Source organism: Megalobrama amblycephala, linkage group LG13 (assembly GCF_018812025.1).
Source record: "Megalobrama amblycephala isolate DHTTF-2021 linkage group LG13, ASM1881202v1, whole genome shotgun sequence".
NCBI lineage: Eukaryota > Metazoa > Chordata > Actinopteri > Cypriniformes > Xenocyprididae > Megalobrama > Megalobrama amblycephala.
This window is the reverse complement of record NC_063056.1, coordinates 31168457-31190098: the sequence shown is the minus strand read 5'-3', so window position 1 is coordinate 31190098 and position 21642 is coordinate 31168457. Positions and strand designations below refer to the sequence as shown.

Sequence of the window (21642 nt, the reverse complement as noted above, 5' to 3'; positions counted from 1 at the left end):
CAATTTGATTTTTCAAAAAAAAATTCAGGTTATTATTATAATGTAATATTACTGATGATGTGTTTATTTCACAACGAGACTATAGGTGTCTATTTATAGCTGTTAGTCGTGATGATGGTCTACTAGATCTCACTTTTCAGCTATAAAAAGTTATGTTTTGTAGCTCTTGTACCCTATTACTCTGGTATGAACACTTGGTTGTTTATGGCAAGTGAATAACATGAATATCATTTTATTAGGACGTTTTTTGTGAGTAATTTGGTAGTATAGTTTTCTTTTTCATTGTTTTTAATGGAGAGTATCTAAACAATGAGAGGTAAATGTTTGACACTTAAACAGGGGTTTGTGCTCTTTAAAACAAAGTATTTTTGTAATTGTAAATTATAGTTTTTCTGCTGTCTGTTTCATTGAAAAAAAAAATGAAAAAAAATTCTTTATAGAATTATCAGTATTCTACATCCACGTTCTAAGGGTTAACTAGCTTTTATATCATGGAGCACATTGTCCATCTAGAAATCCTACTCTTACTAAGTGTATTTTTAATAACTCTACCAATTAATTGTAATACTCTGGTGGGTGGTGTCCGACCGATTGTGGTGGGCCGGTCTGAGCAAAAATGCCAGGGCCATTTTTTTGTCCCAGTCCAGCCCTGCCTGACACCTGACGTTGTTTTTCCTGAGACCTGAAGCCTTTCAGTCTGAGGCACGATGCCGTTTTGTCCGATGACTGAAGCCTTTTAGTCTGGCATGACGCCTTTTCGTTGCATGACTGAGGTGTGAGGAAGTCCTAAAATGTACACCGTACTTGTGTTATTCTTTGTCTTTGAGGGTATGTAAGTAGCCATAGCAACTTGCTCTCTGAACTGTCTCAACAGACAATGATTCAATGATTGATGATTCACCATGGCAACAGATGCTAAGAAACAGCATGCCATTCTACTTCCTCCTTCTTTTGTTTGACGCGATTTACCTAACCTACTTAGTGCACATCGCCACCTATTTGTTGTTTGCGCAATCACTTTTGTCAGTCTTTTCATTTAATAAGTCATCTTTATTAATTGAGAATAAGAATTATTGTTGCTATGGCTACTTACATTCTCTGAAAGTTACCTCCATTTTTGGAACTGAAAGTTGTGGTTATCTGCATGTACAGGTGCTTCTCAATAAATTAGGATATCATGAGGGGGAGTACTTTGGGTTCGGGCCAAAATACCGAGCTCGGAGCCCTCTCCTCGGACAGCATGCCAAATACGTATACTATTTACTATCTGATTATTTGTAAGTGTGAACTCATGAATGAGGGTAAGCCACAAAGGGTCATTGCTGAAAGAGCTGGCTGCTCGCAGAGTGCTGTGCCAAAGCATATTCATGGAAAGTTGACTGGAAGGAAAAAGTGTGGTAGGAAAAGGTGTACAAGCGAAAGGAATGATCGCAGGCTTGAGAACATTGTCAGGCGAAGCCAATTTAAGAACTTAGGAGAGCTTCAAAAGGACTGGACTGAAGCTGGAGTCAGTGCATCAAGAGCCACCACACACAGACGTCTTCAGGAAATGGGCTACAACTGTCACATTCCACGTACCAAGCCACTTCTGAACCAAAGACAACGTCAGAAGCGTCTTACCTGGGCTAAGGAGAAGAAGAACTGGACTGTTGCTCAGTGGTCCAAAGTCCTCTATTAAGATGAAAGTAAATTTTGCATTTCATTTGGAAATCAAGGTCCCAGAGTCTGGAGGAAGAGTGGAGAGGCACAGAAACCATGTTGCTTGAAGTCCAGTGTGAAGTTTCCACAGTCAGTGATGATTTGGGCTGTCATGTCATCTACTGGTGTTGGTCCACTGTGTTTTCTGAAGTCCACAGTCAATGCAGCCATCTACCAGGAAATTTTAGAGCACTTCATGCTTCCTTCTGCTGACAAGCTTTATGGAGATGATTTCATTTTCCAGCAGGATTTGCCCACGGTGTCAAAAGTACCAAAAGCTGGTTCAGTGACCATGGTGTTACTGTGCTTGATTGGCCTTCAAACTCGCCTGACCTGAACCCCATAGAGAATCTACAGGGTATTGTCAAGAGGAAGATGAGAGACACCAGACCCAACAATGCAGATGAGCTGAAGGCCGCTATCAAAGCAATCTGGGCTTCCATTACACCTGAGCAGTGCCACAGGCTGATCACCTCCATGCCACGCCGCATCGATGCAGTAATTCATGCAAAAGGAAGCCCAACCAAGTATTGAGTTCATAGAAATGAACATACTTTTCAGAAGCCTGACATTTCTGTTTAAAATATCCTTTTTTATTGATCTTATGAAGTATTCTAATTTATTGAGATAGTGAATTGGTGGGTTTCTGTTAAATGTGAGTCAAAAGCATCACAATTAAAAGAACCAAAGACTTAAAGTACTTCAGTCTGTGTGCATTGAGTTTATTTAATACACAAGTTCCACAATTGGAGTTGAATTACTAAAATAAATGAACTTTTCCATGACATTCTAATTTATTGAGATGCACCTGTACACCCTTAAACATACCCGGGTATGTCACATACCCTGCTTTCTGGAATACCTCCCTGGTTCTCATGTTTGATTTGTTTATGTTTCACAAGTTCACACTTACATATAATTAAATAGAGTAAAGGTTATGCATATTTGGCGTGCTGTCCGGGAAGAGGGCTCTGAGCTCTGAATTTTGGCCCAAACCCAGAGTACCCCCCCTGGTTGTGATAAGAATAGTTAGGACTAGAAGAAGTGAGGAGATGGGGAGGTGGAGGGATGCTGATAAAAGGCAAGTCTACTGTATATACAGTATACTTCTTGTGGTTATTTGAGTTGATTAACTGAATGTGCTCCTTTCGTGTTAATTAGGTTAATTATCTGAACATGGTCCTCCCGAACTTTGTTACTAAAATATTTATTTTTGTCAATAAAACTCACTGCATTTGTATCCAGTTTTCTTTTGTTTTTGAGTTCATCCTGCATTTCACATGTAAAGGTAAAAACTGTGCAGATACATGTATTTATTTAGCAAAAATCTAAATAAAAAAGCAAACCATTATAGAAGTGAATAAAATATGGAAAATGGATTGTCAAAGGGTTAGTCTTACAGTTTGAACAAGTTTTAAACAATAATAATCACAAGCATATCAATAGTCAACATAAAGTATTATGATACTTTGATCAAATAACATCTGAAAAGCAGAGAACCAAATCTGTTTGTAATCTGTATCCAAACATGACAGCTCTAACAGCTGTTATTTCTCTGTCAACACAAACTTTGAGATAATAATCCATACAAAGATGGTGATGCCAACAGCAACGGCGAGATGATTCAGGATGCATGCCATTTTGGAATTCTTCTCTGCTAATGCTCGCTGTCCTGAGTAGTTGGCATTTTGAGTCTGTGAAAACAATTATGAAATATAATGTTAACCACTGTTCTCATTCTGAATTTCTTTGAGAAAATGGCACATGGGGGAACCTCCACTTTGTGGATAGGGTTTCTTATAGTTTTCATGTTAAAGGTTTAGGAAACACTATTTACTTAAACAAGCATTTTAAACCACTCCTCTTTTAAATACGGCCTGAATTGGGACACAGCTGAGTATGCCATTTGGGACAGGACTTTTCTCTCCTGATCTAGCCACATGCAAAGCACACTGGGAACTAAAAATCCTCCATCCAGTTTCAGTTAATGCAACAAATCATTCATGTAATCCCGAAACAAATGCATGGATTAAGTAAACTTCAATTTTAATTAAAGATGCAAGTAGCGATGAAAGGGCCCTCGAAACCGGGGGCACAGCCACCCGGCGGTCTTAGGAAGACAGTGAACAGTGGGAGATATGCAAGTAAGCGAGTAAATACAGGAGAAATATGGCAAGTCATTTCGACGTGCCACACTTCCTGCTGCCAACAGGTGGTGCTTTGACTATTACTGAATATTGCCATGTAGATGTCTCCAGGCCAGGACTATTATCAAACATGTGAAATTTGGAGAAGATCGGACATTGTTTGCCTGAGTTACAAGTTCCTGTTTCATGGCATTAATCGCATACATTAGCACTTAGCCAAGTGTTTTATGATTTAATGTTTTTCTAGCATGTTTGGTACTTAATGGCATGTTTAATGTGTTTCTGGGAGTGAATTACAGTTCAAAGAATGCCATTTCCTTTTGTCAGCAGATGGCTAATCCTAACTGAATAATGGCACGTAGATGTCTTCAGGCTAGGACTCTTATCACACATGTGAAGTTTGGGGCAGTTCGGACGTTGTATGCCTGAGTTACAACAGCTTCCTGTTTCATGGTGAAACATCAGATTTTGTCAGTCCGCCACGGACACGCCCTCCAACGAAAACTCAAGGTCTTTGCAATTTAACATGGCTAAGGTATTAAGATTAGACTGAGCAAATATGATGTTGATCTTATTAACTCTCTATGAGAAGTTAATCACAGTGTAAAACATGTCTTTTCCTGTTGCCTACAGGTGGCGCTATGACTGTAACTGAATATTGCCATGTAGATGTCTGCAGGCCAGGACTCATAAAATGGATCTCCCCAAATTAAGTTCGGGGTAGATCTGACATTGTATGGCCGAGTTACAACAATTTTTGGTTTCATGGCAAAATATCAAATTTGTCAGGCCACCACGGACACACCCTTCAGCAAAAACTCAAGATCTTCACAATCTTCACAATTCACAAGAACATCACAAAGGCCTTTAGATTAGACTGACCAAATATGATGTTGATCTGATTAAGTATCTAGGAGTTTGTTGAAGTACAACATCTGGAAATGGCAAACACTGCAAAAATTTTGCAGAGAAAATTCAAGATATCTCACTTCCTGTCAGCGCCGATAGCCTAGTTAGTGTGCCGACATATGGTGCAAATGTATTCATGGCGACCTGAGTTTGATTCCCATCTTGACGTCCTTTGCCGATCCTGCCCCCCTCTCTCTGCCCAATGCTTTCCTATATATAGAGTATCTCATTTCCTATCGGGTTTTCAGATTTTGCACCCAGGGACTTTTTTGTAGGTATTGTGCTGTTACATGCATCTACCAAATTTCATACCTGTAAGTGAAACTAATTTTGTAGGTGGTGCTATCGACCCATTTTGCCACACCTAATTCTGAAATCCATATCAGACATAAATTTTCACCACTTCTGTTGCATGTGCAAAGTTTCATGAGTTTTCGAGGATGTTTAGGCCCTCAAAAATGTGATTCATTTCAGAGAAGAATAATTGACTGAGCAATTACAATAGGGTCTTCACACCATCGGTGTTCGGGCCCTAAAAATATTTAAGTGGATTGAACAAAAAATTAAGTTAGGACAAAATATATAGCAGTTTAGCTCATTTTAATTAAGTAATTTGTATAAGCAGAAAAAAAAAATCAGTATACATGTGATGGCAATATTTCCATATCTAACTTTTGTTTTGCCAAGTAAATGAAAATTTTGGACAGAAGATTCTTCATTTTATTTTTTATCTTTTTTGTTTTGTTTTTATTTTTGTTTTATTGTTTCTTACCTTTTATCCAGTGAAATTATTTATACTGGACTACAACAGTAAAAATAACTAATATAATACTATTTTTTTCTTTAAAAATTGTTGCTGTTGAGGGGGTATCCAGTGCCTTATCTCTTTCTCTAGAACTGAAAGTCATTTACAGGAAAACAAAAAAACTGGAACAAAGACCACACCTATACATACTTTATCAGTAAACATCCTCAGATGGTACATTGATATCAATTATTTACACGGAAGTATCAATAATATGTATTGTTAGTATCTGAATATTAACAATATTCATAGTTTGTGTAAATATATTTTGTACATATAGAAACATATTTTTAGTTATTACTAATTTATTTGTCTAAAAAAGATATTTGGTTTCCAGCTATAAACAGATGTCAGAATAATCCATCCATACATTCTCCAAACCACAGCCACAATTATAAACTTGATGATTACCAAACTCCTTTCTCTTTATAGATTTACTAAACATTAAAATGTAAACCATTGTAAAGACATGCCTAAATAATTTGACTTCTCTATCACATGAAGATTAACATAAAGGATAGCACAGGTAATCTGGTTCTGGATTGGCCAGTGGCGTGAAGGTCAGATTAACTGCAGGCTGCATGGGGACCACAGTCTGCCCTGGATATGGTCCTTGAGCATAGGAGCCCTGGGGGACTGGCTGGCTTGGAAAGGAGGGAGAGTATCCAGCATGCTTGTTCTGGTATGCTGGTGGTGGTGGCGTAGCTCCGGGGGGCTGATTGCTGGGATCCATTTTTCTGATTATTGGCTTTTGATTTTGGTTGTAATTTCCTTTGCCTTGTGCTCCGTAGAGACGTATGTATTGCCGTACTCTGGTTCAGACTCTCATATACCTTGCCGATGAACGGCAGCAGCAAATGGGAGGCGAGTTGTAGGTTGTAGGGGAGTGACAAGAATGTTGGCACTGTTCCCATCATACTATGTGACTACAGGAGCCACCATGTGGTTTCACAATAACCCTAATGAGAGACATGAAATATCAGGAGGATCAGGATTATTTCATCACTGAGCAGAGTTTGTGACCTTGTGACAGTGAATCTTCTTTTTAAATCAGTGTCCTTATCTAGATTCAAAACAAGGATAAGCTAATATATCTATATATATATATAATATATAAGCTATGACCAAAACTATATTTGAAATATTAAATTTGTAGCTTCTCACAACACCATCAGTCTATCAGTGTTGTCGTGATGTCATTTTCTGCATGTGTTTTAATTACATGATACATTAGCCAGACCGATTAATACTGACTCATTCCCTATAGATGCTCATACTGAATTTAAAAAAAAAGTATACCAAATAAATAAATAAATAAAAAGGTAAAGTAATATTAAATGTGTTTGTTCAATTATCTTCTTGGTTATTTTTAAGGACACCTTCTGGTATACTGTCTCTGACAATTTTAGAGATCTCTGTTACGCAGTGTGGATGGAAATAACAAAATGATGAAGTCTGCACTAAGACTAGCATGGTTAAAGGTGCTATTCTGCAGTTTGTCTATGCTGTTCATTTGTCTTTGGAGCTGTTTGCACTGAAAGTTTTGAGGTTACAATGGTCTCTACATAACTCATGCAAACACTTATCTGGAACATCAGACCTCTACAACAATTTGCAAGAAATCTGTCTCAGCAAGAGATGTAAAATGTTACTATAAATGTTACCATGCATTAGTTTAGACAATACGACTCGATAACAAAATGTCCACCTGAAGAATAATTTCAGATTTTTCTTTTTTACTTGATTAAAACAAAAAACTAAACCAAAAAATTTTAAAACTAAAAAAAGTTCATCCATATTCCCAATTAATCTGTATTTTGCTTAATGTATTTATGCTTTTCATACATTTTTTCTTTTGGGAAAGTGAGAAATAATTGCTACTACAATTTAAAATATTTCCCGAGTTTGTTTCATAAAATGTTATAATAATAAGATATAAGATAATAATAAGCTAATAAGTTAAGCATATTTGGCTTGCTGTCTGCTGTGGAGGGGCTTGAGGAAGCAGCTTCAACTCAAGCTTGGATATACCCCCCCCAGGGACTATTAGTGCCTGGAAGAGGCGTATGATAGATGAGATGCCTAAATTATGTGGTGGAGTTGGGGAGGTGGAGGGATATCGAAACAACTGATGCCAAAGCAGGGTGAGTAGCTACTTTTATGCTCTGGTCATTAATTGAAAGATTAGGGTTCACTTCTCTTGAAATTATGTTTGAATTTCACTAATTGAAAGATTAGATGAGTTCACTTCTCCCGAAATTATGTTGTGAACTTCACTTAATTGGATGAACAACACTGTTTGGTATTAAAGTTTTTCCATTGGCTCAACATATTATTTCTTACTGAGCCCATGTTAACCGACTCTTGCCACAATTCAATTAGTCCAATTGAAAAATTTAGATGTTACCAGTCACTGGAAAATTTAGATTTCAAGCGGTCTGAAATTTTTTATGCAATCAGAAGTCAAGTCATCTTCATTTATATAGCACTTTTTACAAAACAGATTGTTTCAAAGCAGCTTCACGGTGATAATAGGAAAATGAATGGCCAGAGATTATTTTGGCTTTACAGCAGCTCTATGAAAAATTAATATCGAGCTAAAGTAGGTTTTTCATTTAATCACTTCTGTTGTAAAAATCATTAATTATTAACTTAGGGGCTGCTTAAATGACACCTTTTTAACTGAAAACAACTTTTAATGCGTCCTTGCCATTCATTTACGTGTTTAGTCTATAGGTATGCCATTTTACAAATGCTAGAAATGTGGCTTTCAAATGAAAGATTGGTATCAAAGAGCACACCCAGACTTTGAATCTGTTATTTTGAGATGCAGTAAAGCAACCTATTTTATCTCACTCCTCTTCAGTGTTTAAATTAAGTCTGTGGCCGGAAAATTCAACCTACAGCTCTGTATGACCTACTTATTCTGTATTTGGATTGTTTAAGGGCAAGGTTTGTGGGTTAGTCCTGCCTTCCGGTTTGTGTAAAAAAATAGCCATATTTAACAAGTTATTATGTAAAATATCTAGCTTCCGACTTGCCGCTTTCCGTAATCCGCCTTCCGCTGAGACTCTCTATTCTTTCCAGTGAAATCACAAATCAAAGTGCACACAAACATGTCCCTGATACACAATCACTGATGAGAGTCTTTGGTTTCAATGAGAAAAAACTACACAAGGGCGTGTTGGAACCCAGAGCCTCTGGCAAACTTAACAAAAATTTTACCACCACCAGTCTATTAGGACAAACAAATGCTTAGATGTAGTGGGATGAACTGTGTGCATTCTTTAAAACGTTGTTTAACCTCCAGATCTCAGCAGAGGAGGGTTAAACAACTTCTTTTATCTTCAGTTAATTTCATCTAAGGCTCTGGCTGGTGAACGTGATTTCACCAAGTACAACACTTCCCTGGATCAACATCTTTGTTGATCCTGGAACAACATTCCAATCAACCAATCAGATTTGAGGGACAAGTTTACCATTTATGTCAAGTCCTGGGTTAGGTGCTTCCACAACAGTGTTATTCAACAATCATTTCCCTCTGATTTTACTGATTTTATGGATAAGATATGGGTAGGGTTAGGTTTAGGGAAAAGGTTAGGACAAAATTTTCATATAGGAATGTAGTTCCAGGATCAACAAAATATGCTTTGAAGCAACGTCTCATTCCCTCTTTGGGAACCATGGTTGCATTCGTAACCTGAGACATTTCTGTTTGTCTCTTTTTTCCTTCAGTGATATTGCTTGTTAACAGGCTTGTTAATGCTAAGATGATAAATAATATATAAAGATCTATAAATAATATATAAAGATTCTGTGGCTCAGATAAGGTCCAGTTCTGGTTTGTTTCTTTTCTCTTGACTGACATGTGGCATGGCAATGCCTTTGTGTATTTAAACCCCAGTATTTCTTGTGTTCCTTGTCTAGTCTTGTTCTTACATGGATGTTATGTTTGGTGCACTCATTCTCTTCCTGGATCTCATGTTTGATTAGCTTATGTTTGTTTTTGTAAATAAAACTCATTGCATTTGGATCCAGCTCTCCTTTGTTTTTGAGTTCACCTTGTATTACACATGTAAATGTAAAAATTATGCACATGCTGTTACATGTACTGTGTCCTGTGACCTAGTTTTTCCCCAGTCTGTCTGATTAGTTCATTTGATCCACCTGTGTCTCGTTCATTATCCCATCACCTTGTTTAGTTCCTTTGTTAGTCACTTGTATTTATACCCTGTGTTTGCCCTCACTCATCGTCCGTTCTCGTTTATGTTTACACGTGTGTATGCTGTCCTCACCCTGTTTGGAATTAAAGTATTGTTATAATCATCCTCTTCGTCTTCATTGTGCTTGGTACTACAACCACACGTAACAGAAGAACGGACCAAAACAGTTTTTTCTTTTGCGGCGTTTTACTTCAGTTTTTATTTTTTGTTATTCCCTCATGGCTCTACCCGCAGTCCAGCAGGGAGACCGCTCGCTGGAACAGCACACCAGTGACTTTCTCCAGCTTGCATGCCTGACTCACTTCCCGGACCGCTCGCTCTGTATTTACTATTGTACCGGCCTGAGCGAGCGGTCCAAGGCACGCATTCCAGCGGGCGGTCCAACGGAAGATTTCGCCGCATACGTGGAGTGGGTCCACTCCACATCCAGAGACCAACCATCCGCCATCGACTACGTGCACGATGGAGAAACGAGAGCCCACCGCAGACCACGGAGATCAACCTGCCAGGACGATTGAGACCGAACCTGAAGAGAGGACGGAAGGAGTCGTCGCCCCGGGGTGTGAACCGCTAGGTGTGTCTGACCAGGTGCGTGAGCCCGTTACATCGTGTGCTGTCGAGGGAGTGTTAGTGGAGTTCGAGGGCTGGGAAGAGAGCCCCGACCACAACATCAACACGGCGGATGGCATCGTCATGTCTACAGAAACTTTTCTGGATTTATTGGATGTGTTTGAGGAGGTAAATTTCCCTTGTCTTGTGTCCCCGCTGGTCCCGTCCAGCTCAGAACTGTCTGTCTCCCCGCTGGTCCCGTCCAGCTCAGAACTGTTTGTGTCCCCGCTGGTCCCGTCCAGCTCAGAACTGTTTGTGTCCCCGCTGGTCCCGTCCAGCTCAGAACTGTCCGTGCCCCTGCTGGTTCTGTCCAGCCCTGTGTTCCCTCCCAACCTCCCTCTCCCGCCTCCTCAAACCATCTCATCATCTCTGCCTCCCCTGGTACCCTTCAGCCTCTCATCAACTCCATCACGTAAACGCATGGATCCGACTCGACGCTTCAGGCCACCAGTGTCACCGTGGACTGAGGTTCTCCTGGCTCCGCCTCCAGCCTGCGAGTCCAACACTCCACCGCGGCCTGTCGACGCTTCGCCTTCGCCGTGGCTCCTCCCTCCCTCGGCTCCACCGGATACCCTCAGCCTCAAGACTCCACCGGGCTCCCTCGTCCCACAGGCTCCGACTTGGTCAGACGTCGTCCAGCCTGCACCTACGGTTTCGCCTGGCTCCTCCTTCCCCCCCATCTCCTCCTTCGTCCTCGGTCGCACCGCCTCCATCTCAGTCTTCAGGTTCCCGGATTCCACCTCGGATGCTCGTCGTCCCGGCTCCAGCTCGGTCTCCAGATCCAGCAGTGTCGGTTGGGCTCTCCGGCATTCCAACTCCACCTGGATCACCATCATCGGTGGCTTCTCCATCGGCCGTCCCCAGGGTGCTGCCTCTCATCTCCCCACGATGGTTTTTCCTGTCCTCGACTCCACCCTGGGGCCTCATCATGGTTGGTCTCTGGACCAACATCTGGCTCCTCCTGCTCCAGGCTCCCCCTTGGCTCCTCCCACCCTCCACTCCCCCTTGGACTATTTTTGTTTTCTATAGACTCTTGTTTATTTTTTTACTTTGCCCTTCGCCCTCCTCCAGAGCCCCCGCCCCCCGATATGTTACATGTACTGTGTCCTGTGACCTAGTTTTTCCCCAGTCTGTCTGATTAGTTCATTTGATCCACCTGTGTCTCGTTCATTATCCCATCACCTTGTTTAGTTCCTTTGTTAGTCACTTGTACAGGTCCTTCTCAAAAAATTAGCATATTGTGATAAAAGTTCATTATTTTCCATAATGTAATAATAAAAATTAAACTTTCATATATTTTAGATTCATTGCACACCAACTGAAATATTTCAGGTCTTTTATTGTTTTAATACTGATGATTTTGGCATACAGCTCATGAAAACCCAAAATTCCTATCTCAAAAAATTAGCATATCATGAAAAGGTTCTCTAAACGAGCTATTAACCTAATCATCTGAATCAACTAATTAACTCTAAACACCTGCAAAAGATTCCTGAGGCTTTTAAAAGTCATGGGTAAGACTGCCGACCTGACTGCTGTCCAGAAGGCCATCATTGACACCCTCAAGCGAGAGGGTAAGACACAGAAAGAAATTTCTGAACGAATAGGCTGTTCCCAGAGTGCTGTATCAAGGCACCTCAGTGGGAACTCTGTGGGAAAGAAAAAGTGTGGCAAAAAACGCTGCACAACGAGAAGAGGTGACCGGACCCTGAGGAAGATTGTGGAGAAGGACCGATTCCAGACCTTGGGGGACCTGCGGAAGCAGTGGACTGAGTCTGGAGTAGAAACATCCAGAGCCACCGTGCACAGGCGTGTGCAGGAAAAGGGCAACAGGTGCCGCATTCCCCAGGTCAAGCCACTTTTGAACCAGAAACAGCGGCAGAAGCGCCTGACCTGGGCTACAGAGAAGCAGCACTGGACTGTTGCTCAGTTTTGCATGTCATTCGGAAATCAAGGTGCCAAATCAAGGAGTCTGGAGGAAGACTGGGGAGAAGGAAATGCCAAAATGCCTGAAGTCCAGTGTCAAGTACCCACAGTCAGTGATGGTCTGGGGTGCCATGTCAGCTGCTGGTGTTGGTCCACTGTGTTTTATCAAGGGCAGGGTCAATGCAGCTAACTATCAGGAGATTTTGGAGCACTTCATGCTTCCATCTGCTGAAAAGCTTTATGGAGATGAAGATTTCGTTTTTCAGCACGACCTGGCACCTGCTCACAGTGCCAAAACCACTGCTAAATGGTTTACTGACCATGGTATTACTGTGCTCAGTTGGCCTGCCAACTCTCCTGACCTGAACCCCATAGAGAATCTGTGGGATATTGAGAAGAGAAAGTTGAGAGACGCAAGACCCAACACTCTGGATGAGCTTAAGGCCGCTATCGAAGCATCCTGGGCCTCCATAACACCTCAGCAGTGCCACAGGCTGATTGCCTCTATGCCACGCCGCATTGAAGCAGTCATTTCTGCAAAAGGATTCCAGACCAAGTACTGAGTGCATAACTGAACATAATTATTTGAAGGTTGACTTTTTTTGTATTAAAAACACTTTTCTTTTATTGGTCGGATGAAATATGCTAATTTTTTGAGATTGAGAATTTTGGGTTTTCATGAGCTGTATGCCAGAATCATCAGTATTAAAACAATAAAAGACCTGAAATATTTCAGTTGGTGTGCAATGAATCTAAAATATATGAAAGTTTAATTTTTATCATTACATTATGGAAAATAATGAACTTTTATCACAATATGCTAATTTTTTGAGAAGGACCTGTATTTATACCCTGTGTTTGCCCTCACTCATCGTCCGTTCTCGTTTATGTTTACACGTGTGTATGCTGTCCTCACCCTGTTTGGAATTAAAGTATTGTTATAATCATCCTCTTCGTCTTCGTTGCTTCGTGCTTGGTACTACAACCACACGTAACGCATGCATGTAAAACAAAACGAAACTAAAAACAGCACAGCTGCACACAAGATAAGATAAGCAAAAGTTTAAAAAAATAAATTAAAAAAAAGAGAAAGAAAAATAAGAAAACAACATTGAAAATGGTTTGTCAATAGGTTGGCTTTATAGTTTGCTATAAAATGACAGACTCATTTGCACTGAGAATATATACTTGTTATTAATTACTAAAAATGTAATTCAATAATTAAGAAAATACAAGACAAAGTAATGTTCTTCCGTGATAAATTTCGCTGGCCAGTCAAAGTCATAAAAAATAATCATAAAAATAACAATCAGCATATGTTTTATGTATAATGACACTGCTGTAATGAAGTTGTAAGAACTTAATAAATCTCTTATTTGATACATTGATCAAATAACATTTAAAAAGCAGAGAACCAAATCTGTTTGTAATCTGCATCCAACCATGACAGCTCTAACAGCTGTTATCTCTAAATCTTCACAAACTGTAAGATAATAAGCAATACAAGGAAGACAAGCCCAATAGCAACGCCAACATGATTCAGTGTGCGTGCCGTTTTGGAGTTCTTCTCTGCTAATGCTTGCTGTCCTGAGTAGTTGGCATTTTGAGTCTGTGAAAACAATTATGAAACATTACATTAACCACTGTTCTCATTCTGAATTTGTTTGAGCCATTGGCGCATCGGGGAATTCTCATATGAGTGGGCAAACTCCTCTTTGTGGATAGGTTTACTTATAGTTCAACATATAATGTTTAATTTCCATTTGATGAAAGGTTTCCATGTTAAACTAAACACTATTTACTTTAACAAGCAAACAAATTATATTTTTTATGTTTATTTATTAAAGGTAGGGCAATTTTGGAGAGGCTAGCAATAGCAAACAATATTGGCAATGACTCTGCAGGCTGCGTTTGAGCATAAAGCAACCTCACGAAACTGATTTCGGACAGACTTCTGAGGCAGCGCAACAGTTTAATGATCTACAGCAAAATACAAGCAAGCTTTGGTGATAACTAAACACATATTTAAAGGTGCTAAAGAGGATCTTTTCGTCGACTGAGAAACCAATGACTGTTAGTGAGTTTTTTAAATGAGCGCATGTGTAAGAACAACACCCCTCCTTCACAGCTCATTTCGAGGGAACGCCTCTCAAAACTCATGCACGAGCATTGGAACACGAGTGTTTACCACCGGCATTCGCTGTGTCGTGTAAGTGGATTCATTATGTCGGACTCACCGCAGGTAACTCATAATCTGCAGTTGTTACTCCTGTCTCCGGACTAAACATTGTATGCGGCGCCTGTGGAGTGTGGAAAGTTACTGTAGCGTGCAGCCGTGCACGTCTCTCACAAGGAACGTCATGGCAGTGATTGACAAGCCAGAGGGCCAATCGTTTACGCAATGATCGCGTAAACGATTGGCTGATGTTTTTAAGGCCCTACCTCGTGCACAGATGATGTATATTAATATTATTCCTTTCAGTGCACCTAATAAATAGTCTTTTATCAGTTAGTAAAGACAGTTTCAAGTAATATTGCAAAAATGTATAAAACAAAACATCCTCTTTAGCACCTTTAATTACTAAAGTAGTAATTTCTCTCTAGAAATGACATCAGAAGTGGAAAATATTGGTCAAAAATGTACATTTACACACAAAATGACCAGAAACCACAACTTTCAGATGCCATCTTTCTTTAGCTCAACTGTCACCGAATGGATACATCTATGATGCCTTAAAAAAATCAATCAGATGAAGGTAACTCAGGAGACAGGAAGTGAAGCTAACATTGGATTCGGACATGCCTTGATGCATTGATAGTGGTGATACAGAAACGCTGTCACAAATCCTGTCAGTTCCCGGACTACATTTCCCATCATCCTCCCTGCCAGTCACATGCTCACACTCCACTCCAATCATCATCAGCCACATACACCTGAAGCACATTATCTGACTATAAAGGACTCTCACACACACCACCTCACCGCGAGGTCTTGATTACCCTGGTATCATTTCTGAGCGTTTATATTCCTGTCTGCCTGTCTGTTGCCGTTACTGTCTGTTCCCTGTTATTGACCCGTTGCTGCCTGTCCTGACCCCTGCCTTGTCTAACTTCCTGTAAATGACATCTGCATGTCCTGACCATTGCCTGTTCCCTGATTATGACTCTGCCTGTTCCTTGCTGTTCCTGTCTGATCCTGATTGACCCTGCCTGTACGACTACGATATTCTTAATAAAGCTTGCAAATGGATCTCTGCCTCAGTCCTGCTACGTTACAGAAGACCTCGCCACAACAACGATCCAGCAGCTTTCCCGGAAAACGTTTACATGGTATGGACATTACTCAATTGTTATTGTGGAGTTCGCAGGGCACGCGATCGTCTGGGCGATCGTCGCGACCGCTGATCGCCCAGAGCCACGTTGCGTCTCCGCTGATCGCCCACAGCATCAAGTCACAGATCTTCATGAGCAAAGTCAACTCACCACTGATCGCTCAGAGTCACGTCACGTTACTGGTCCCATCCGAGAGCGGAGAGGATTACGTTCCAGTGTGGTTGATCCACCGCTGATTTCAGCTCAAGCGGCTGGCATTCCAAAGCATCAACCGGCCGCTTCGCTCTCAAGCCCGGTGGCCGCTTCGCACTCAAGCCAGCCGGATGCTTCGCTCTCAAGCCCGCTGGATGCTTCGCACGTGAGCTCGCTGGTAGCAACACACACAAATTCAGCGGTTGCAACGCACTCAAAGTTGCCGAGGGCAACGCATTCAAATTCACCGGTCGCAACGCACTCAAGCGCCCTGGACAAGATGGCCGCCATCCCTGGACAAGATGGCCGCCCCTGCAGTGTCAGTGAACAAGGGGGTCGTTCCAGCCGTTGAGTCCGCTCCAGCCAGTGAGTCCGTTCCTGAATCCGCTTCAGCCAGTGAGTCCGCTCCAGCCAGTGAGTCTGCTCCAGAGCCTGCTCCAGCCAGTGAGTCCGCTCCAGAATCCGCTCCAGCCAGTGAGACTGCTCCAGTCCCGCATGCGCTTCCTGTCAGTCCCGTCATGGCCAGAAGGACTGTGTTCACGTTCTATGTTCTGGCTGTTTTGCGGGCCTGGAGGATGCACTCAGGCTCATTTGACCATAGACCAGTCTGCCAGCCTGAGCCCGCTGCCATCCCGGAGCAGCCCAAGCCCGCTGCAGTCCCGGAGCAGCCCGAGCCCGCTGCCATCCCAGAGCAGCATGAGCCCGCTGCCATCCCGGAGCAGCCCGAGCCCGCTGCCATCCCGGAGCAGCTCGAGCCCGCTGCCGTCCCAGAGCTGTCCGCTCTCCCTGACACGGCCACGGAGGCCGTCACCGAGCTGCCCGCTCTCCCTGATACGGCCACAGAGCACCCTTGGTCGGCCCTGCCACCACTGCCCAGGCCATTTGTCCTGCCGCTGCCGCTCAGGCCATCTGCCATGCTGGCGCCACCCGAGCTCCTTGCCCATGAACCCGCAATGCCTCCGTTGATTTCCCCAAGAACTTTTTTTGGGGGGGGGGCAGTATACCTAGGGGTGGGGAGCTGGTGGGTGGGGAGCTGGTGTCACTGCTGTCACATGACAGCCACTGCTGTCATGGCCACCCATGGACTGTAGCCCACTAGGGCCATTTATGGACTGTTACCCACCATGGTCATCTATGGACTCATTGCTGTGGCTGCCCAAGCCGCCTAACCTGCCGTGGTTGCCCACGTCACCTGACCTGCTGTGGTTGCCCGAGCCGCCTGACCTGCCGTGGCCGTCAGATTTATATCACACACACCACCTCACCGCGAGGTCTTGATTACCCTGGTATCATTTCTGAGCGTTTATATTCCTGTCTTGCCTGTCTGTTGCCGTTACTGTCTGTTCCCTGTTATTGACCCGTTGCTGCCTGTCCTGACCCCTGCCTTGTCTAACGTCCTGTGAATGATATCTGCCTGTCCTGACCATTGCCTGTTCCCTGATTACGACTCTGCCTGTTCCTTGCTGTTCCTGTCTGATCCTGATTGACTCTGCCTGTACGACTACGATATTCTTAAAAAAGCTTGCAAATGGATCTCTGCCTCAGTCCCGCTATGTTACAAACGCATAAATCTGAGTCTGAGGAGTCAATTAGATGCTATTTACACTGAATAGTGAATTTTACAGTGAATATAGCAATATAGCCTATTCTATTTACAATAAGTGACAATAACAGCATTTTCTCAGGGATATGCTATTTAGACTAGGTGAAAATAGCAATAGATTCTATTTACACCATGTAAAATATCAGTTCTTTTAAAAGCCAGGTCTGAAAGCCTTGCTTGCTACTTCTGTGCCACTGAAGATGTTGAAAAATAGCATTTGTCACAACAAGGGAAAATATTTGCACAGTGTAAATACAGTCCATTTTTGGCATGCACGTTTAATCTAACAGGAGACATGGGAACTCAAAGGAATACATAGGAAATGAGTGGGTAATTTTTTTTTTTTTTTTTTTTTTTTTTGAAAAGCATACTCAAATGGTCCCGCATTGATATCAATGATTTAGACAGAAGTATTAGTATACATATTAATAATATGTATTTGTAATATCTGAATTTTAACAATATTCATAGTTTGTGTGTATATATTTTGTACATATATACAGACATTTTTTATTTTTTTGTTTATTTAATGTTTTTTTGGGGGGGGTGGTCTCCATCTATAAACAGATGTCAGAATAATCCATATTCTCCAAACAACAGTGCAGAATGATGAAAAAAAATTATAGAGTCTCATAATAATAATGATAATAATAATAATTTAATAATTTTAATTTAACTTTTGACTTCTGTAATTTATCACATGAACTTCATTTTTATGCAATTTTATGTTTAATTATTCTTATAAAGGAGAAAGAAATTAAATAAATAGTTCATAAATAAATGGAAAGTACATGGACTAATACTTACAGAGCAGGAGAAAACCAGTGCAGCGATGCCCAAAGGAAAGCAGCAGAACAGCATGGTAAAGATGGAATAGCACAGGTAATCTGGCAGTGGATTGGTCAGTGGAGTGGCGGTCACAAAAACTGCAGGCTGCATGGCGACCACGGGTTGCCCTGGATATGGCCCTTGGACATCGGAGCCTGGGGGGACTGGCTGGCTTGGAAAGGAGGTCGGGTATCCAGCAGGATTGTCCTGGTATGCGGGTGGTGGTGATGTAGGCTGCAGCATCCCTGATTTCTCAGATGAATTACAGGCACCTTGGGGCTGATTGCTGGGATCCATTTTTCTGATTATTAGCTTTTGATTTTGATTGTAGTTCCTTTTCTTTTGCTCTGCAGAGACGTATGTATTGCTGTACTCTGGTTCAGTCTCTCATATAACTTGGCGATGAACGGCAGCATCAAACAGGAGGGAAGTTGTAGGGGAGTGACAAGAACTTTGGCACTGTTCTCATCAAACTATGTGACTACAAGAGCCATCTTGTGGTTTCACAATGACCCTGATGAGAGACATGAAACATCTGGAGGATCAGTTGGATTATTTCATCACAACGGAGCACATTTTTTGGACCTTGTGACAATGAATCTTCTTTTTAAATCGGTTTCCTCATCTATCCTGTCAGCAGTCCATGTCTAGATTCAAAACAAGGTTATAAACTAAACTCTATTATAGACAGAAAAAGCGTCAACTGTCAAGTGTCAACTGACAGTTAGGCTATGACCAAAATTATATTTGAAATATTTAATTTGTATGTTCTCACAACACAGTGCGTACTGTCAGTCTATCAGTGTTGTTATGATGTCAATTTTCTGCATGCATGTGTTTTAATTACATGAACACATTAGTCGGACTCATTCCCAATGGATGCTCATTGTGAATTTTATGTGAACTGAGACCATATTACAGTTTTTCTCGATCGCTAAAACACTATAACCAGGCTTTTTAACTAAAATTTCAAAACCATAACACCATTTATCAAAAAGCACATCCATTTCCCTAAACTATAAACACTATTCCCCTGTTTTGACACATGAATCAGATTTGTTGACACAAAATTCCCTTAACATCTTATTGCGTACACCATGTGGTCATTTTGAAAGCACTAGCATTCAATACTGTTCATTGAAGTCAGCGCAGCTTGAGCTCAGTTAGCACACAATTCCCCAGATGAAAACACCAAGAGTTAAAATTGAACACACATCAGTCAGATCCTTCAACAGATAGATAAAAGGGCCCTAATCAGTTCATTGAGTTTGGGACAACGGATCCACAGAGAAATGAAGGAATAGGTCGAGGAGGAAGAGGAGGAGGAGGAGGAGAAGGAGGAGGTGGAGAAGGAGGACGAGAACAAGGAAGGGGAAGGGCAAGGAGACAAGCAGTCTCGGATGAAATTCGAGCCACTTTAGTTGACCTTGTCCATGGTATGACTATGAGGGAGGCTGGGCAACGAGGACAGCCAAATTTGAGTCGTTTCATCATCGCCTCCATCATCAGAACCTTCAGGGAGGAAAACAGGTAGGTGTACTTACAATAAGACTGCTCTGTACAGTACTTTTGGGTGCTGTACTCTATGCTGTGACAACGCATTGAGTACACTGTTGCACTGTTGCACTATCAAATTGCCTCGCATACAGATAGAGTTTTAGTTCTAAACCCAATAGAGGAGTGTTTTTCTGCATGCCGGAAAGTGTATGACCGAGAACCTTATATCCGTGTTCACCTCCTCCAGGAAGCCTGCCTAGACATATGCGTGCCAGAGGAGGATCAGGCAGTCATGTAGAGGATTTTACCTCCGCTGCCTGGCTAGGGCCAATTGTGATGTGGATGAGATTCTCTGGCTTGACCCAGACCAAAGAGCTGCTGAGGTGGAATCATTTTTATTTTTATTATTTTATTATTTTTGTATTGTGTTATGAATGAATAAAAATGTGCAATGTATACATTGGTTGTGTCTTTTGTGTTCATTATGTGAAAAGGTTTTTGAGGGGGTGGCCCACAAGCAACATCTTACCAGTTTTGGAAATGTTGTTTTGAATTTATTGCACCAGTGTGTAAGACTATGTTGTAGTGTGTGTGTTTTTGAGGGTTTGTGTGTGATGTCTGAGGGCAAAGTTTGGTTTTTCAACAAGAGTGAATGGTTTTGAGTGTAGAGCTTCATTTTGACCTGAAAATAGGATGTTTGAGGAATTGGGTGAGACGTTATGGATTTGTGTTTACTGTTTTGAGAATATGAGGCATAGTTTCAAGAAATGTGTTTAAGCAATCAAGAAAAACTGTAACAGACTGTTGCCACAATTGATAAAATTCAGTATCATTCAATTTTCAGTATTAATATCAATTTTTCGATACATATCGATACTAAAATATCTGAAACGCTTCCAATACTCATTTTCCACAGAATAGATACACAATACCAGCTGTACTTTCATGCTCTCTCATCTCTCCGACAGCGAGCTGACACACAAACCCGCCTCCCCTGGATGAATTCTGTCGGTGTTACAGGGCTTGAACTTCAGCGTAGGATTGCATGTATTCAATTGTGCATAATTGTACTCATTCCCGCACATACTAAGGTTACGTCCACACGAAGCTGGAGCTTACCCAGTCCGATCTTTTTTTTTTATCCTCGTCTCAAGAAATATCTGCGTCCACACAAAACCACTGAAACGACGCAAAACGATGTAGTATACATGCCAGACCATTATGTGGCGCTGTAATTCTGCCACAGAGATACACTTAAAACAGCGAATAAGACTCGGAGCATGCGCATAAACCTTGCGTGTTGTATACAAACTATAGTAAAGCTTAGAAATAATGCTTTATTTTGGCTCAGTAGCTTCTGCAGCACGAACACAAGCATCTAGAGTCTGCTATTGTTTTTGTTGTTGCTGTTTTGTGCTGTAAGCGGCGTCTGACTAGGGTCGACACGTGGGGTGATGACATCATTGTTTCACAAAATATATGGATATGCTGTCCACATGAAAAAGCAAAGACTGCATTTTCAGATTTATCCACTCTTGGACCCGGTTCAAAAAATAGCGGTTTCACCTTCCGAAAACGCCGGATCCGTGTGGACGAAACGCCTATCTGATACAGAATGTTTGTGTATTCACAAAAATGCGTCTCCATGTGGACGGGGCCTAAATTGAGTTATTTTTTTCATTTAAAAGTCATATACACACAAAATAATGTAAAAATGCCAGTCTTGGTGAATATATTTAGGTAAACATCGTCAGTTATGTTATAAGTGAACATAAACAGTTGAGAAAGAAAATGCATGTGTAACAGTATAATGGATTCGTGCGTCAGGACTTAAAGTGACAGCAGCCTAATATACCTGCTCCCAAATTATTA

General features: G+C 41.5%; 1 protein-coding gene across 2 annotated transcripts; it reads right to left on the bottom strand.

Moving 5' to 3' along the window:
- Window positions 1–2347: 2347 nt before the first annotated feature.
- Window positions 2348–18881, bottom strand: LOC125244216 (synapse differentiation-inducing gene protein 1-like). Of its 2 annotated transcripts, none has more exons than XM_048154263.1 (2): window positions 18253–18873; window positions 2348–3392 (listed from the first exon to the last, which is right to left on the bottom strand). In XM_048154263.1, the coding sequence occupies exons 1-2, from the start codon at window positions 18568–18570 to the stop codon at window positions 3246–3248; spliced, it is 465 nt and encodes a 154-aa protein (XP_048010220.1). In that variant the 5' UTR covers window positions 18571–18873; the 3' UTR covers window positions 2348–3245. The 2 variants fall into 2 exon arrangements, with proteins under 2 accessions (XP_048010220.1, XP_048010221.1); XM_048154264.1 differs by lacking the exon at window positions 2348–3392 and adding an exon at window positions 13057–13926 and having other exon boundaries at window positions 18253–18881.
- Between the last annotated feature and the right edge of the window lie 2761 nt (window positions 18882–21642).

Bases quoted from the DNA above. Each gene is read 5' to 3' on its own strand.
- LOC125244216 (XM_048154263.1), bottom strand. From the start codon at position 18,570: ATGGATCCCAGCAATCAGCCCCAAGGTGCCTGTAATTCATCTGAGAAA. The intron at 3,393-18,252 runs GTAAGTATTAGT...TTGTTTTCACAG, and splicing joins CACTGGTTTTCTCCTGCTCT to ACTCAAAATGCCAACTACTC.